This window comes from Mobula birostris, chromosome 6 (genome assembly GCF_030028105.1).
Source record: "Mobula birostris isolate sMobBir1 chromosome 6, sMobBir1.hap1, whole genome shotgun sequence".
Lineage (NCBI taxonomy): Eukaryota > Metazoa > Chordata > Chondrichthyes > Myliobatiformes > Myliobatidae > Mobula > Mobula birostris.
The window spans coordinates 119,865,541-119,884,862 of record NC_092375.1 but is presented as its reverse complement, the minus strand read 5'-3'; the positions used below and the strand labels follow the sequence as shown (position 1 = coordinate 119,884,862).

The window sequence follows — 19,322 nt, the reverse complement described above, 5'->3', positions numbered from 1 at the left end:
AGTAACATCCTCGTGAATCCTTCCTGCACCCCCTCCTGCTTATTGACATCCTTTCTATACTTGGGTGACCCACACGATACTCCAAGTGTGTCCTCACCAACACATTGCAGAGGTGTACGATGAATGTCCATCTATGTACTCAAGGTTCTGGATTGTTTATTGTGTACGAGAGTGAAGGAGAATGAAATGATTGTTGCTCTGAATCCAATGCAGCATAAAAAAACAATAAACATAAATATAAATGCTAAGAAACACAATGTACAAGTATTGTTTGAATGTGGCCGTATATACATTAGATTAGCTTCTATACGTGGACTGATGATCTGTACATAGAGTGACGCTCGGTACGGGATCATCTGTACATAAGGTGACTGATAGAAGATGATAGTGACAAAGGTAGCAGAGGGCATATGAAATCACAGTAGGACAGTGACTGTGTCAGTGTGGGTCAGAGGTGTGGAGTTTAAGCGTAAAGTGGCAGGGGTATGGGGGGATGTGGAGCGGCGTGGCTGATGTGAGTGTTGTGGTGGTGCCCAGTGATCAATGAAAGGGTGCGTGTCAAACACCGCTCTGTCTCTATCTCCACTTTGAGAGAAGTAGGTATCTGTGCCAGGAAGAGTCTTCACCCACTTTGACCTGAGTCGTTAGCACAGGACTTTTCCACACAGATGTGGCCTGATCTGCTGATTAGTTACAACTTTGGCAGCTTTTAAAAAAAAATATTTACCTTTGTGTGACGTCTTTCATCCCGGTTGTAGGTGTCTGCGCCGAAGAGGTGGTCCCTATAAAACGGAACCAGCTACAGACCTGACGCAGTGGCGACTCAGTAACGTTGAGGGCAGACAGACCTGGAGTTACGTTGACTACAGAGAGGCAGAAAGTCGGCCGCAGACATTGCTGGAACGGCATTCACTGGGTCTCGATACTGTACGTACACATCTTTCACTTTCAAAGAAGCATGTGCAGCCAGCTTCACAGAGCTGAAAGAGCAGTCTTGTGACTGTCCTGTCCTTAAACACGAGATTCTGCAGAAACGGGAAGCCTTCAGCAATGCACACAGAGGACTCAGCAGGTCAGGCAGCATCTATGGAGGGGGATAAACAGTCGACATCTTGGGCTAAGACCCTTCATCAGGACAGGAAAGGAATGGGGCAGAAGCTAGAATGTTTAAGCTCCTTGTTTTTTAGGATCCTTCATAGAGACTTCCTTTGTCTTGAGGTAGTCTCACACTGGTATCTGAGCAATTTGGTCCATCCCACAGGATTCAGTTCTATAAGGATGTTCAGTAGATTGTAGTCATCCTGTTTCCCATAGCTCAATGACTTTACACTGGTTGAGTTGTCGTGTGGAGATAATGTACACCACCATTTCTTATCCTTTCACTCACTGCACTTTAGATCACAAACTAGAAGACTTGAGAAGCCCATCGACCATTGGAAAGCCTAGATAGAGTAGACGTGAAGAGAATGTTTCCTGTAGTGGGGGAGTCCAGGACCAGAAGACGCATCCTCAGAATATAGGGGTTTCCCTTTAGAACAGAGATTAGGAGGAATTTCTTTAGCCAGAGGGAGCTTAATCTGTGGAATTCATTGCCACAGACGGCTGAGGAGGCCAAGTCATTGGGTATGTTTAAAGTGGAATTTAATAGATTCTTGATTAGTAAGAGTATCATAGATAATGTGTGTGGGCACGTGGCCAAGTGGTTAAGGCATTGGACTAGCGACCTGAAGGTCATGAGTTCGAGCCCCAGCCCAGGGAACCTGTTGTGTCCTTGAGCAAGGCACTTAATCACACATTGCTCTGCGACGATACTAGTGCCAAGCTGTATGGGTCCTAATGCCCTTCCCTTGGACAACATTGGTGTCGTGGAGAGGGGAGACTTGCAGCATGGGCAACTGCCGGTCTTCCATACAACCTTGCCCAGGCCTGCGCCCTGGAGAGTGAAGACTTTCCAGGCACAAATCCATGGTCTCGCAAGACTAACAGATGCCATATATAACAGGGACAAGATAACAGAATAGGTTTGTGGGATAATAAATCAGCCATGATGGAATGGTGGGATCAGACTTGATGGGCCAAATGGCCTAATTCTGCTTCTATGTCTTATAGTCTTATGGAATGTTTTCTGGCAGTGTTCTGGTTTTTATTGCCAGATACCTTAAAATTGTTATCTTCATTTAAGCTTCCTTGGCAGTGAGGTAATGAGGCCTGGCTTCTGCAGGCTCACGTAACTCCCACCCGTAACAAAGTTCCAGTCACTTTCTCTGCGATCTCCAAGGCCAGCTCCAAAGGTAGCTTAAGCATTTAGTCTGAGCAGTATTTTATAAAACTTTCACCTCACTTTTTACTGTTGTGCCCTATTTCTCTTTAATAAAGGTAGGAACACCCCCCCCATTGCTTTTTCCCCCTCCCCAACCTGAATGAATCCCAGGGCAGTAAATGGTGACACATGCATACTTAGATAGTAAGTTTACTTCGAACCTTTGAACTGATCCCACCTGCTTCCATTTACCCTCAGCCCTTGTTCCTGAGTCCCTTTAAAAAATGTCCTTTTATAATTTGTTCGTAATAGTAAAGTGTATAACTTTGTTCTTTTTCATTAAATTGCAGCCTTCATGTTTCTGTGCTATTTCACCAGCTTGTCTTTATTGTACTCATTGGTTTCTATTCTGTTCCTTTTTTTGGTAAATATTGTAATTATTCCATCTCTGCTTTAATTCAGATTATTATGTATGTCAGGAGTAGTGAGCCTAACACGGAGAATTTATACCTGAATACAGAGCTGACTCGAAGGAAGGGTGGTTTGATGTTGGTAGGTTGACATCCTACAGCAACCTCTGGAAAAAATCTCTGATATTGAAGGCCATTTCTGAAATATTGTCTTTTTTCTCTTTCCACGGATGCTGCCTGATTTGTTAAGGGTTTCCAGCAGTTTCTGCTCTTACTTCACTCGGCCTGTTCTGTATTCTCCATCAGCAGCTTCAGGGACAGTTGTTGCCCTACAGCCATCGGGCTCCTGGTCAGCATGGGTGGCTTCATTCGCCCCCAGCACTGAGTAGAATCCACAGCCTGTAAGCTCACGTTCAGGGACTCTGCCTTTGCTACATCTGTGTTTCCATGGATTCTACTGTATTTCTTTATTTTCCCATGGCTGCCTGCAAGAAAATTAATCTCAAGCTTGGATACTTTGGTAAACTTACTTTGATCTTTGAACCAATGCATTTACCCTAGCTTGCTGTTCTGTTTTCCTTAAGTAATTCTGTTTCAGATATCCCTTTCCTGAGATAGACTGTCTTGCACCTTCTCAAATGTTCTTTGAATTTCAGATCAAGGTTGTAAGTTATCTGCAGTGTTGCTCCTGTCTCTCTGTGTGTCTCTCTGTCTCCCCCCCCGCCCCCACCTTCTGGCTGCTGGTCTCTTGTTTACTGTGCAGTACCTCAGTCCTCTGATCTCTAATTCTGATGAAAGAGGCATGAACGTTGTCCCTCTCTGGTTTTTTGACAGTTGCTTTGTTATATCTGCTTCCACCTCTATTTTGTCCTTCCCCATTATTTTTGAACAGAGGCAGTGTTCTCCCCAAGTGCTTCACCTCTTTGAGGCAAGCCTCTTTGTATGAAGGTGACCTGCCCGTAGCTCTCAACCTCCCATGCTATGTGTTCTGCCTTTACCTCCCTTGGGCTGCTTTGCATTCACCCTGTTAACCTCCAGCACCATCCCATCTTGTCCCTTTTTGCCACTTGTTTCTGTGCCTGTTTACTCTAATGTTCCGTACTAGGTCCTAATCTCTCCTAAAGGGAGCAGCTGTACTGGAGTAGCATACAAGACGAGGATATTGACTGGTTTTATTTGAGGTACATTTTACTCTACGTGACCCAGGACTACTTGTCCACAGAATGGCGGACTGCTATAGAGTCACACAGCCCCAATCAGACCCTTAACTTACCTCGTCCAGGTGCTCACCTAAGCTTCTTCCATCTACCTGCGTTTGACTCGTGTCCCTCTGAACTCACCTACCTGTCCAAATGTCATTTAAACGTTATAATCACACCCACTTCTAGCACTTTGCACCTTGTTGTACATACTCACCATCTGCTGTGTAGAAGAACATTTCACTCGGGTCCCCCTTAAATCTTTGCCTTAGCGCCTTAAACCTATGCCCTGCAGTTCTATTTTCCCCAGCCCCTGGAAAGAGACATTAGACATTTCCAATCGAATCACCCCTCCAGTCTTGTGCAGCGGGAGCTCCAAGGGCTGGCTCTTCCGTCTTCTTCCTGTGTTTCTGACCCCTTCCACGAGAACCAAAACTTGCGTCTCTCCACCCACCCCTCAAAACCTTGCGCGTCTCTTGGCGTCCTTCACCTCGCCAGCAGGTGGCAGTAGACAGCAGGAGACGGTGGGCAGTTGTATGACGACCGATTCTGCAGTTGCTGGAAATGCAGAGCGCAGTGAGCTGGAGGGACTCGGCAGATCAGGTAGCATCTCTGGAGAGCAATAACCAGTCGATAGTTTGGGCCTTCACCGGGACTGGAAAGGGACTTCTTATTCTGGCTTCTTCCCACTTCCTTTCCAGTCCTGATGAAGGGTCTCAGCCTGAAACCTGGACCATTTATTCCTCTCGGTAGACACGAGGAAATCTGCAGATGCTGGAAATTCAAGCAGCACACAGAAAAGTTGCTGGTGAATGCAGCAGGCCAGGCAGCATCTATAGGAAGAGGTACAGTTGACGTTTCAGGCCGGGACCCTTCGTCAGGACTAACTTAAAGAAGAGATAGTAAGAGATTTGAAAGGGGGAGGGGGAGAGGGAGATCGGAGAAGACAGGAGGGGAGGGCTGGATCTAAGAGCTGGAAAGTTGATTGGCAAAAGGGATACCAGACTGGAGAAGGGAGAGGATCATGGGACGGGAAGCCTGGGGAGAGAGAGAAGGGGGGAGGGGAGCCCGGAGGGTGGAGAGCAGGCAAGGAGTTATAGTGAGAGGGACAGAGGGAGAAAAAAGAGAGAGAGAGAGAGAAAAAGGGGGGGGGGGGGTAAAATAAAATATTAAATAAATAAATAAGGGTTGGGGTGTGAAGGGGAGGAGGGACATTAACGGAAGTTAGAGAAGTCAATATTCATGCCATCAGGTTGGAGGCTACTCGGATGGAATGTAAGGTGTTGTTCCTCCAACCTGAGTGTGGCCACACTCAGTACACATAAGCACAGGTACGATGGAAAAAGTTACTTGCAGAGCCATCACAGGCATATACATCACGCAGAAGCACCTCTCACAAGAAAAACATAAATTCACTGTCAATGAAGCACAATTTTAACAAAGAGCACAACTGGAACACAAAATATAGTTAGTGCAAAGTGATCAAGTTAGATTGGATGGATATTGGCAACATTTAGCTGATGGTCAGCTTGGCTTTGTCAGTGCAGTTGGTAACTCATACCATGAAATCTGTAACTTTTCGCTCTTCCCACTTTTCTCAAAGTTCAAAATAAATTTATTATCAAAGTACATGCATGTTACCATATACAACCCTGAGATTTGTTTTCTTACAGGTATTCACAGTAAAACAGAGAAATACAACATTCAATCTGCAATAGAATTGTGTTCTAAAATAGAATTCAATCTATTTTATACAAGTAAAATTACACACAAAGACTCATACAACCAATGTGCAAAAAAAAGACTACTGTGCAAATAAATAAATAATACTGAGAGCATGAGTTGTGAATCTACAGGTTGAGGAATCAGTTCAGTGTTGAGATGAGGGAAGTTATCCACACTGCTTCAGGAGCCTGATGGTTGAAGGGTAATTGCTGTTCCTGAACCTGGTGGTGTGGGACTTACGGCTCCTGTACCTGCTTCCTGATGGCAGCAGCGAGACGAAGGCATGGCCTGGGTGATGATGGATGCTGCTAATCTTGTGGCAATGCTGCTTGTTGATGTGCTCAGAGATGGGGAGGGCTTTTGGCTGTGATGTCTTTACATGCTGAAGAAGCCAATAGGAAATGGTCAGCAAAAAACCCGACATGGGTCTGCAGGAGGCACTTGTGATTTTCCCTTTGCTTTCTTCCCACCTCTCTGTTCCTCGCAGGAGTGCCCTCAGAAGATCAATGGCTCTGTCCTCCAAACGCCCAGTCAACGTACAGTGGGTATGGAGATCTCTGCTCGGCTACTTACAAACACTGTTCTGCGGACCGAAATAATCTTTAAAAGAAAACTATATACAGATACTGAAAATTCCTGAAGAAAGGTTTTGGCTTTAAACGTCAATGGTGTATTCCCCTCCAGCGATGCTACCTGGCCGGTTGTGTTCCTCCCCCAGTTAGTGTGTGTTACTCAAGATCTCCTGTATCAGCAGAATCTCTTGTGTTACTGAAAATTATTTTCTAATTCCACATTCCTGATAATTAAGCATGCCCCTTATCGAAATCTGGGTTATGAACTAGTCATTTCTATTCTTTAAACATTAAAAAATCAAAATAATATATTCAATTTTGGTCAAATTCCATCTTGGGCATAGCTGACACAATTTCTGGTGTGGAACCAAAATGAAATATTGAAATAAATTTAATTCGGGCTGTGTCTTTCTGTTCCAGAGTAAGTATGCCTGCGATTTGGGGCATGCTGGGACACCACAAGAGGCAGCTCTGCACGGGATGCAGTTTTATGCAAAACTGCAGGCGGAGGACGGACATTGGGCCGGAGACTATGGTGGACCACTCTTCCTTCTACCAGGTTCGTCAGAGGAACTCTGAAACTAGACTGGGGTTAGACCTTCTTTCTTCAAGCCTGTGTTCTGATTCCCTCTAGCCCAGGGAAGATATTTGAGGAATAACTGCATCAAAATGAATATGGGGATGAGAGGTGACTTGATGGAAGCGATGAGATTGAGTGTATAGCCGAAGACTTTTTCCCAGGTCAGAAATGGCTAATACCAGAGGGCGTGATTTTAAAGTGATTGGAGGAAGGTACTGTGAGTGGGGAGAATGTCAGAGGTAAGTGTTTTTTACACAGAAAGTGGTGGGTCAGTGGTAGTGGTAGAGGCAGATACATTAGGGGCATTTAAGAAACTCATAGATAGACACAAGGGTGATAGAAAGCTGGAGGGCTATGCAGGAGGGAAGGGTTAGGTTGATTTTAGAGTAGGTTAAAAGGTCAGCACAACATCATGGGCTGTAGTATAATGTTCTATGTCCTGTTATGAAGAGATCTAACAACAAACTGGAGAATGGACGGATTGAGTGCAGGATTTAGTGTCAGCTGACTTATTTCTCCAGTCTGAAGTTTCATCTGACACAGGGTGTCCATTACGTACCACTTACCACAGAATGAGTGAGGTCTCGGTTCCGTGCTCAGTGGCAGTATCATCGCTGATCAACTGGACTCTGAAAACTCGCCCTCGTTCCTCAAACACACTTTATTTTCTTGTGCTGTAGGAGAACAGCACGGCCCCCATCACCCCACTGTTCTGAAATCTGAACAGAGAAATGCTGTTTGACCACTTGGCAAACTGTGTATGTTTGAATTCCTTACTGGCAAGATCAGTCACCATTCACGATACAGGAAATGAGCTGAAATGACAAGCTGATAACCAATGAGACCTTGACATTGGTAGAGTAATTGTTCCTAATTGGTGTGTTCCTTCAATCCTTCCGTTACATCCTTACCTTTCCTCAGCAAGCCGAATGGCTCTGGTTCCCTGCTGTGAGAAGGGCAGCTGGGTCCATCGTTCGTCTCACTTCAAAGGCCTCTCTTGCCTGGGTTGCCTGTACACTATGTGTAAACTATTCTCGCCTGGACATTTCATTAACCCTTAGCTTGCTGCAGCTTTCCACAGCAGCAATCCCAAACAGGGGCACTCCTCTGTTTTTGTGAATGTTTGTGAAGAAAAAGAATTTCAGGATGTGTATTGTATACATTTCTCTGACATCAAATGTACCTATTGGACCAGGCTATGTTGCGGGGATTTATTTATTTATTTTTATTTAGCAGTACAGCGTGGAGCAGGCCCTAACCTAATCACGGGACAATTTACAATGACCAATTAACCTGCCCAGTGCGTCTTTGGACTGTGGGAGGAAAACCGGAGGACCCAGGGGAAACCCACGCATTCCACAGGGAGGACGTACAGTGACTCCTTACGGAACGGCACCGGAATTGAACCTCAAACTCGGGAACGCACCGAGCTGCAATAGCGTCAAGCTAACCGTGGTGCCCTTCCATGAGCAGGCAGACTTGGGCCTTCTGTCCCTCGCTCTGCCCCAGCTCCGCAGCTGTTCCCTTTTGGATTCCCTACTCCAACCCCCACCCAGAACCCTTCTCTTGCCATCGGCTGCTTGCTGTCTCCTGCGGTGGGCAGACACCATTTGCTTAGTCCAGGGGTGAGCATTCTAGCTGTAGGCTGAAGCTCAGACCCACACAACACTTCGGTTGTCATGTTGGGCTGGCCCCTCTGTAACCCTTGATCCGAGAGCCTGTGCTCTCAGTCTGACTGAAACCACGTTCAGGCAGTCTGCGCTAGTGCGGCTTCCCAGGCGATCTGAGGAGGGAGCTTCACTAGATGCAGTGGTTCCTTCAGCACAGGAACTCCAAGGCTGGTTAAGACCAGAAGGCCCAGGAGCAGAATTAAAGCATTTGGCCCTTCGAGTCTGCTCCAGCATTTGATCATGGCTGGTTTATTTTCCCTTTCAACCCCAATCTCCTGTCTTCCCCCTATATCCTTTGATGTCCTTCTTTGTAAGAGTAGAGGAAAGTAAATGTTCAGGTTGGAGGAACAACACGTTATATTCTGTTTGAGTAGCCTCCAACCTGACGGCATGAACATTGACTTCTCTAACTTCCGTTAATGCCTGTCCTCCCCTTCTTACCCCATCTCTTTTCATTTTTTTATTTTTTCCCCTTTCTTTCTCTTTTTTTCTCCCTCTGTCCCTCTCACTATATCTTCCTCTGATGCTCCTCTCCCCCTTTCTCCCTGGGCCTCCTGTCCCATGATCCTCTCATATCCCTTTTGCCAATCAACTTTCCAGCTCTTAGCACCATCCCTCCCCCTCTGTCTTCTCCTATCATTTTGGATCTCCCCCTCCCTGTCCCACTTTCAAATCTCTTACCAACTCTTCCTTCAGTTAGTCCTGACGGAGAGTCTCGGCCCGAAATGTCAACTGTGCTTCTTCCTATAGATGCTGCCTAGCCTGCTGCGTTCACCAGCATTTTGTGTGTGTTGCATAAATGTTCAGGCTTGGGTTTCATACCTTTGTGTTTTTTTTTTAAATGTCCTGTGCGAAGAACGAAGGCTGAGAGAGCTGTCATACCTTCCCAAGTTGAGTTTGATGGAATGGCAGAGCAGATAAAATGGGGCAAATGACCTAATTCTACTCCTTTGTCTTATGGTGCAACCCCCACCACTGGGTGGCATTGGCTGATTGGGCCTGTTACTGTGCGTATCTCTCAATAACATACAATAAAGAATGTAGCCATTTCCTCTGGGGAAAATCAGGGGGTGCCAATGACTTGTGACTTTAGCTTCTGAGTCAGATATTTCAATGCCAGTGACTTGTAGGTGCTGAGTCAGGAATTTCGGAAGGCTCGGGAGCAGTTCATGATAATAGTGGGCAGGCACCTTTAATTTTAGGGCCAAAGACAGCGAAGTGTCATGTTGGGAAATGATTTCAAGACACTTGAGGTTTCCATTGATCTTTTAGGTCTCCTAATTACATGCCATGTGGCAAAGATCCCTCTCTCAGACTTCCAGAGGAAGGAGATGGTCCGGTACCTACGCTCGGTACAGCTCCCGGATGGAGGCTGGGGACTGTAAGTACCAATCAGTTGTTTCCAGGTTCAGGTAAATCCTCTCTTTCACCGTCCCCACTGCTAATTTTCCCAGCATTGATGTTAGGCTCAGCTGCCTGCGTCCCCTGACAAGTCACAGCAGTCTCGCTTGAATAATCAGAATCGGGTTTAATATCAGTGACACATATCATGAAACTTATTGTTTTGCGGCAGCAGTTCAGTGCGATATATACAATGCACTGAAAATTACAATAAGGGATGTATATAAAAGTTAAATTAATGAAATATACAGTAGCTCCTGGTATGCCTTTGTTGTAACTGCATCAATATGAATTCACCACCAAAGCATGACAATCGCCACCTTTCCCTCTAATTTTTTTTTAACAACTGTCCGGACCAACCTTTGCTCTGAGCAGGAAATTTTTACACGGCCTGAAAACTGTGTGGCTCTTTATAATGACATTATATAAAAGAAAATTCCAGCTGTGCAGCAACAAATGTTATGTGCGCAGGAGTGTCAGGTCCCCAGGATTTGTCTACGTAAATATGCTTTCACACTTAAAATTGCTGAGTTGATTTGCGGAGATTGAGAATGGCTCCTTCAGCAGTGAAATCTGGGCCCGGGGCGATTCAGCAGTGTCAGGGTCTGGGTCCTAGAGCGAGGTTGGCACAATATAAACACTGGCCTAGATGGTCTGGGGGCTCCTCTGTCCACGACACTAAGGCTTTGAGACTGCCCCTGGCTGCTGTGCTTCATGTCTGTCAGACATCCCATTCTGCAAAAACTCATTTCAGGGAGGTAGCACCATCAATTTGTGGGAGACTCCCGGAACTTCTGGGAGAGGTGGGATGTCTGCAATAGAGTAGCTCCTTAGCAGCCAGCCAGCTAGGTTAAATAATGTTCGCTATGCTAATAAATGAATGACACCTGTTAAACTCACCTCAACATGTCTTTTACAGTCTTAACCCACCATGGGCAATAGAAAAGTCACTGTTGCAAACAGTGCAGCGAGCAACACTGTCATTATTTTTGACCCCTGTTAGGCAGGGGTACACTTTAGTGTAGTCTGGGGTGAAGTACGTTTTATATTTTCTTTTTCTGGAACACTCTCACTCTTGCTCTCTCTCTCGTGGTCGCTCGCACTCGCTCTCTTGCACTTGCTTTCTTGCTCTCACTCTCGCGCACTCTCAAAAAAATCAATTTCTGGGATATTGTATATAATTTGCGGGCATCAGGGAGCCAGTATTAATATGCGGGAAACTCCCGGAACTTCCGGGAGAGGTGGGATGTCTGTGTCTGTGAACTTTGCAGCGACGTGTCCCACTAATATGATGAACTGATACCGAGGCTTTGGGCCTACTCCAGGCCGCTCCAGGGATTTGGATCAAAGGACTCAATTTGGCTCAATGCTGTTGCTGTTGCCTGCTTCTGTTGTTCACATGATTTATTTTGTGTTTTTTTTCTCTTTCTCTGTAGGCACTGGGGGTTGGTCTTGTTTATTTAAATTGGGTTCTTTCGGGTTCCTTGATTTAAGACTCCCTGTAAGCAAAAAAACCTCAAAGTTGTAGCATTTATACATTTTTTGATAATAAATGCACTTTGAAACTTGAAACTTCAAGAGGGCCAAAACCTCTGCTTTTCTAAAGTTCTCTTTCAACACACGCTGCCTGATCTACTGAGCACTTCCAGCAGTTCTATCTTTGGTTCTGATCCCATTGCGGCAGTTAATAGTCTCTTACTTTTCAATTAAAGAGGCTCTGAGCACAGGCCCTTCAGCCCACAATGTTGTGATGACCTTTCAACCTACCCTATTTCAATTTAACCCTTCTCTCTTATGTAATCCTTCATTTTTCTATCATCCACGTTCTTAACTAAGGCTTTCTTAAATCTCCCTAATATATCTTATTTATTCTTTTTTTTATTTGCACTGTTTGTCTTCTTCTGCACATTGGTTGTCAGTCTTGTGTACAGTTTTTCATTGATTCTTTTGTATTTCTTTGTTCTACTGTGAATGCCTGCAAGGAAATTGAATCTGAGGATAGTACATGTTGACAATGATATACTTTGATAATATATTTACTTCAAACTTTGAACATTTTTAACCTACTCTAAGATCAATCTAACCCTTTCCTCCCACATAACCCTCTATTTTTCTATCATCTATGTTCCTACCTAAGAGTTTTTTAAATGCCCCAAATGTATCTGCCTCTACCAACACCCCTAGCAGGCATTCCACTCTCTTTGTAAAGAACTTGCCTCTGAAATCCTCCCTGTACTTCCCTCCAATCATCTTAAAACAATGCTCCCTTCCATCCTGGAAAAACTCTCTGGCTACCAACTCAATCTATGCCTGTTACCATCTTGTACACCTCTACCAAGTCACCTCTCATCCTCCTCCACCCCAAAGAGAAAAGCCCTGGCTCGCTCAACCTATCTTCAAAAGACATGCTCTGTAGTCCAGGCAGCATCCTGGTCAATCTCCCCTGCATCCTCTCTAAAACTTCCATGCCTTTTCTATAATGAGGCGATTAACTTTGATGGTGATTGAGAAAAATGACTAGATTGCAGTTAAAAATCCCTCTGGCCTTCTAGCTCACTGCAGGGAAAGCGATTTGCCTGATGTGACTTAGAAGTAGGCAGGCTCTGTTCAGGGGGGCAATTCCAACTGAGAAATACTAGAATGTCTAGCAATACCTGCTTTCCCAAAACAGAATTAAAAAAAAATTGTGTCTATCTTACCTTTGTTTTAAATGCAGGGTGCTGGTTTCATCCAAAAAGATTTATGGCAACAGGCCAGCACCTCTATAGTTCCATGAAGTTATATGGCACAGGCCTTTTGGCCCATCTCATCCATGCTGGCCAAGGTGCCCATTGTAGCTAATCCCATTCACCCGATTTCGGCCTGTATCTGTAAACCTGTCCAAATGTTATATAAAAGTTGTAATTATACCCTCACCCACCACCTTGTCTGGCAGATCGTTCTACATACCCACCATGCACTCACTGTGTGGGAGAAGGTTGTCCCCCAGATCTCCTTAAATCTTTCTCCTCTCACTTTAAGCTTAATCCCTCTAGTTTTAAGCCATTGTATATAAACTAATCTTTAAACCTATTGTGTTTTTTGTGCCGAAGCAGATCTGAAGTAACAATCATTTTGTTTTCTTTTATTCCTGTGTACTGAAGAATGACAGCAAACAATCTTGAATCCTTTGACTTCCCTACTCTGGGGAACAGAACTGTAATATTATATACTTCTCACTCTAGTGAGGAAAGCAGCCCCAGACTCCTATAAACTCAAGCCTTCCAGTCCAGGCAAAGCTCCTTTGAAGCTTTAGTGCGCCCTCCAGCTTTATCGCATCTTTCCTGAAGCATTGTGACCGGAGACGGACACAACATTCCAAGTGCACTCTCACCAACATGATGTACTCAGTGCCTTAGCCAACAAAGGCAAGCATGCCACATACCTTCACCACTCTGTCCACTTGTCTCACCACTTCAGGGAGCTATGTACTTGTATCCCTAGGCCTGTCAGTTCAGCAACACTCCCTGTCCTTCCCTAGTTGAAGTTCCCAAAATTCATCACTTCACATGCGCCTGAGTTAAATTCCATCAGCCATTCCCCTGTCCACTTTTCCAGTTGATCTGGATCCTCTTGTAACCTTAGACAAACCACCTCACTGTCCACTGTTCCACCAAATATTAGTGTAATATGCAAACTTACTTATCATGTCACCTACATTCTTGTTCAAATCATCAGTATATATGACAAACAATAAAGGACCCAGCACTGATCCCTGTAGCACGCCGCAGGTTACAGGCCTCCGATCTGAACCACAACCCACCACTACCACCCTCTGAGACTCACTAGCAAGCCAATTTTGAATTTAGATGGCTAGCTCACTCTGGATCCCATGTGTTCTAAACTTCTGGACTGACCTATCCACATAGATGACATCTACTAACCTACCCTCATTGATCCTTTTGGTCACTAGCTCTATCAACATCATCTTCAGCTGCCATGCCCAGTTTGAGCTTTGACTGCCATGGTCCACACACTCCTGTTTCGGGTCAAGTGGATCAATTCATTGATATTCGTGTCTAGTTCTCTGGCTGCTGTCTCCATCATTTGTCTTTGCCTTCCTCTTGCTTCCTTCCCTTCAATCTTTCCCATAATTACCGTGCATTCTAACTCCTCTTTCCTAATCACATGTCCAATGAAGTACGTTGCCTTTTCATGATCTCATACATTATTTCTCTTTTTGTGCTTGCTCTGTTCATGACATCCTCGTTAGATATTTGTTTTGTCCATGATATTCTTTGCATCCTCCTCAACAACCACATCTCTGTTGCTTCAATTCACTTCCTCATGTTACTAGATATTGTCCAACATTCTGAGCCATATAACATAACTGGATAAACGTAACATTTCAGTTCTCTGAGGCGGGTTGTCATGCCTAGTTTAGTGTTGGTCAGTATACTCTTCATTCTCGTAAAGGTGTCTTTTGCCATCCCTATTCTTCTTTTGATGTCCATGTCACACCTGCCATCTGATGTCACCCAGCTTCCTAAGTAGCAAAAGTTCTGTACTTGTTTTATGTCTTCCCCGTTTATTCTCAGCCTGCAGATAGGATTCTCCTTCTTTTTGGATATCACCATACATTCTGTCTTTTCGCAATTGATAGGTAGACTCATTTTTGCACTTTCTTCAACAATTATATCAATTAAGTTTTGTAGTTCTTCCTCCATACTTGCAATTAACACAGTGTCATCTGCATATCTGAAATTATTGATGTTTTCACCGCCAACTTTGATTCCCAAGATGTCTCTTATTTTTTGTAATATTGTTTCACCGTACACATTAAATAAATCAGGGAGAAAACACACCCTTGTCTAACGCCTCTCTTGATTTTCGTAAACTGACTCACTTCTCCATCTATTCTTACAGCGGCAGTTTGTTCCCAGTACAGATTTCTGATTAGGTGGAGGTCTTTTGAATATAGGTCTAGAGTTTTCTGTAATATTTCAAATAACTTATTGCGCTTCACTTTATCAAATGCTTTTGTGTAGTCGATAAAACAAACAACCAAATCTTTTTGCACTTGAATAGCTCGTTCTGATAGTATCCTTAACATCAATATCACACTAGTTCAGTGGGCTCAATTAAATTTGTGTGACATAATCTACCACACACAAAGTCGTGCTAATTATCACTAATCTGTCCCTGCTTTTCAAGGTACAAATATATCCAGTCTCTCCATCAACTTTCCTGTCTCTGACGTTAGTCTCATTGGTCCATAGTTCTGATGCTCTTGGCTAGTGCAGCTGAATCCAGTTACAAATATGAGTTGTGTTCTGATTTGTACCTCAGACACGTGGAAGACAAGTCGACAGTATTTGGAACAGCTTTGAATTACACAGCCCTGCGAATCCTGGGAGTTGATCCAGACGACACTGATCTGGTCCGAGCGAGAAATAACCTTCATACTAAAGGTTGGGTTCTAAATGATGAAGAGCAGCTTGCAAGGAACTTTTTTTTTGGGTGGGGTGGGGGGACACCCAGCTGCCTCAGAATTAAGTTTATTATCACAGAGTTAAAAGATGTGAAATTTGGGATTTTGTGGTCGCAATACATTGCAAAGACATAAAACTACTACAAACTCCAAAATAAGTAAACAGTAGAATAATGAGTCATGGGCTCATGAACTACTCAGTAATCTGCTGGCAGAGAGGAAGAAGCTGTTGTGGGCCTTTAGACTCCTGTGCCTCCTCCACATATAGTGAGTGAGGGGCGAGAAAAGGACATGTCATGTCTGCAGCTGTCTAGAGCCATTGCCTCTTGAAGGTGTCCTCAGTGGTGGGGGAGGGTTGTAGCTGTGATGGATCTGTTGAGTCTACAACCCTAAGCAGCCCCTTTGCAATCCTGTGCATTGGAGCCTCCGTGCCCAGCTGGGATGCAACCTGTAATAATACTCTCTGCAATTACAGAAATTTGCTGACGTACCAGATCTCCTCAAGCTCCTCGATTTACGGAATCGAGCCTCTGGCATGGCTTCCTCGTGATTGCATCAGTGTGTGTGTATGTGTTGGGCTCAAGTTAGAGCGACATACTGCAAAAAATGACATTCAACAAATTATAAGCATAGAAAATTATATAAAAATAAAGGTTAAAGCACAGATATGGTATAAAATCTGCATAAACACGTAAATGCCATCTCATATTTACAATTAAAACAGCATTCTATAGAGTGGGTTAAAGTGTTTCCAGTACAGTGCAGTGACTGAAGTAATATAGAGAGGGTGGGGTGGCTAACTAGAATGGTTGATCAGATTAACTGACAGGAGGAAGAAACTTTAAAGATGTGGTAAAGTTTTGTTTCAATAGCCCTATAGCACTCTCCAGAAAGGAGTTCTTGGAAAAGGCAGCTGGCAAGGTAGGTAGTCTTTTTTCCTGCTTGCTTCCTAGTCCTGGACACGTACAGGTCCTGCGATGACAGTAAACTGCAGCCAGTGGCTTTCTCTACAGTTCTGACAGTTCACTGTGGTTTGCGTATATTGTGAGATGTTGCACCAAGCTGGACTGTAATGACTGATGTGAGGGAGCTCCCTACAACAGCAGTGTAGAACTGCATCAATATGTTCTGGTGCTCCTAATTACTCCTGGAAGGTGATCCTGCTCGATGGTATGAACATGGCACTTGCAGCTGCTTTGCTGTTGGATCTGGGCATGTAATCAGTTCTTTTCCCTCTGGTTGCAAGACACTTTGCACTTGTCTGGGGGATCTGGTTGAGCTTTTTGACGAGGTTCAATGAGGGCAGGGTAGTGGACATGCTTCCTGGAGCAAAGGAGGCTGAGCAGTGACTTTATAGTGTTGTATAAAATCATGACCTTCGCCATGAGGGACATAGGTAGGGTGAATGGTCAGTCTTATTCCCAGGATAGGGGAATCGATGAAACTAGATGGCATTGAACTTAAGGTGAGAGGGGATTCTCCGTCACCACAAGGCAGGTAGTCCCCTGTACTTATGACTGTGAGGCTAAGCCCAGCTCCAGTGCCGTGTTTAAGTTCGTTGATGACACCACTGTCGTGAGCCGAATCAAAGGAGGTGATGAGTTGGTGTGTAGGAGGGAGACTGAAAACTGGCTGAGTGGTGCCATAACGATGACCTCTCACTCATTGTCAGCAAGACCGACCAAGGAGCTGAGTACTGACTTCAGGAGCAGGGAGCCAGTCCTCATCAGGGGATCAGAGGCGGAGAGAGTCAGAAACTTTAAGTTCCTCGGTGTTATCAACTCAGAAGATTTGTCCTGGGCCGAGAAAGTAAATTCAATTACAATGAAAGCTGGGCAACACCTCTACTTCCTCAGAATTCTGCAAAGTTTCAGCATGACATCTCAAACTTTGACAAGCTTGTGTAGATGTGTGGTGGAGAGTATATTGACTGGCTGCATCACAGCTTGGTGTGGTGCACCAATGCCCTTGAATGGCGAAGCCTACGAAAAGTAGTGGATGTGGCCCAGTCCATCACAGGTGAAGCCCTCTGCACCACTGGGCACGTCTACGTGGAGAGCTGTCACAGTAAAGCAGCATCCTTCATCGAGGACATCCACCATTCAGGCCATGCTCTCTTCTCTCTGCTGACATCAGGAAAAAGGTACAGGAGCCTCAGGACACATACTTCCAGGTTCAGGAACAGTTATTACCCCTCAACTATCAGGCTCTTGAACCATTGGGGATAACTTCACTCACCCCATCACTGAACTGTTCCCACAACCTATGGACTCACTTTCAAGGACTCTTATCTCGTGTTCTAGATATTTATTTTTTTTAATGTTTTATTAGTATAGCTCGTTATCTTTTTCACATTGGATGGCCATCATGTTTGGTGCCGACTTTCAGTGAATTAAATTGACTTTATTTCTTACACCCTGCACATGAGGAGTAAAAATCTTTACATTACGTCTCTGTCTAAATGTGCAACGTGCAATTTATATTAATTTGTAATAAATAGTATGTACAACAGGACAGTCAATATAGCATAGAAATACAATTGATATCCTGGTGGAAGAAGCTGTCCCGGAGCCTGTTGGTATCGGTTTTTATGCTGTGGTACTGTTTCCTGGATGGTAGCAGCTGGAACAGTTTGTGGTTGGGGTGACTCGGGTCCTTAATGATCCTTCAGGCCCTTTTTTACACACCTGTCTTTGTAAATGTCCTGAATAATGGGAAGTTCGCATCTACAGATGCGCTGGGCTGTCCACACCACTCTCTGCAGAGTCCTGCGATTGAGGGAAGTACAGTTCCCATACCAGGCAGTGATGCAGCCAGTCAGGATGCTCTCAACTGTGCCCCTGTAGAAAGTCCTTAGGGATTGGGGGCCCATACCAAACTTCTTCAACCATCTGAGGTGAAAGAGAGGCTGTTATGCCTTTTTCACCTCACAGCCAGTATGTACAGACCACATGAGGTTTTCAGTGATGTTTATGCCAAGGAACTTAAAGTTGTTCACCCTCTCAACCCCAGATCCACTGATGTCAATAGGGGCTAGCCTGTCTCCATTCCTCCTGTAGTCCACCACCAGCTCCTCGGTTGTTGCGACATTGAGTGAGAGGTTGTTTTCTTAACACCACTGTGCTATTATGTATCTTGGTTTACTAGTATGCCTGCAACAAAATGAATCTCAGGGTTGTATATGGTGACATAGAGATGTACCTTGATAATAAACTTACTTTGAGAGGCAACGTTTTCCACACAGATGGTATGGGTACACTGAATGAGCTGCCAGAGGAAGTGCTAGAGGCAGGTATAATTACAGTGTTTATAACGGGCACTTAGGCAGGCTTGTGACAGGAAAGATGTAGAGCAGAGATTCCCAATTTTTTTATGCCATGGAGCCTTACCATTAACCGGGACGTCCATGGACCCAGGTTGGGAAGCCCTGGTTTGGAGGGAGATTGCCCAAATGAAATCAAATGGTAGGCAGCTGGCCAAACTCCTGATGAATGTGGATGAAGGGCCTATTCTGTGGTGTATTGTGAAATGCTGTGTGTCATCACTGCTGCCTTTGTCGCGGTGGTTAAACATTTTATAAAATTCACTTTGTTATAAACTTCAAACTTATTACTTCAGAGTTGGGCATTCTTAATTCCCTCAGACTCCATTTCTGACCCCCCAGTGCATTCACTTTTTAAGAATGCAGTGCACTGCTCGTTCCTGTCAGGAGTATTTTTAAGTTATTGTCTGTCATTGGGAATTTTTGTGGACAGTGTGAAACTCATTCTCGAATCATCTTCCTCTGGTTTCAGGTGGTGCAGTTGGAATTCCATCTTGGGGAAAATTCTGGTTAGCTATCCTTAATGTCTACAGCTGGGAGGGGATGAACACACTGTTTCCAGAGATGTGGTGAGTCCTGTAACAGCCACTGAATGCTTCAAGTTTGTGGGCTCAGGAAGCATAGTTAGTGTAAAATGAAAAAGGAGTGCCTTTTGTCATTTTTATTATGTAACAAACTTGGTCAAAACAAGAAGTTTATCGAGACTATTTCTT

General features: G+C 44.5%; 1 protein-coding gene across 2 annotated transcripts in view; it reads left to right on the top strand.

Annotated features, from left to right (window-relative positions):
• Positions 1 to 19,322, top strand: part of lss (lanosterol synthase (2,3-oxidosqualene-lanosterol cyclase)) — a 106,264-nt gene that overhangs the window by 11,212 nt on the left and 75,730 nt on the right. For both annotated transcript variants that reach the window (XM_072261168.1, XM_072261169.1), the window contains exons 2-6: positions 759 to 927; positions 6,587 to 6,725; positions 9,689 to 9,797; positions 15,146 to 15,267; positions 19,082 to 19,178. In XM_072261168.1, coding sequence (XP_072117269.1) covers positions 759 to 927; positions 6,587 to 6,725; positions 9,689 to 9,797; positions 15,146 to 15,267; positions 19,082 to 19,178 — 636 coding nt within the window. The remainder of the gene's footprint in view (positions 1 to 758; positions 928 to 6,586; positions 6,726 to 9,688; positions 9,798 to 15,145; positions 15,268 to 19,081; positions 19,179 to 19,322) is intronic.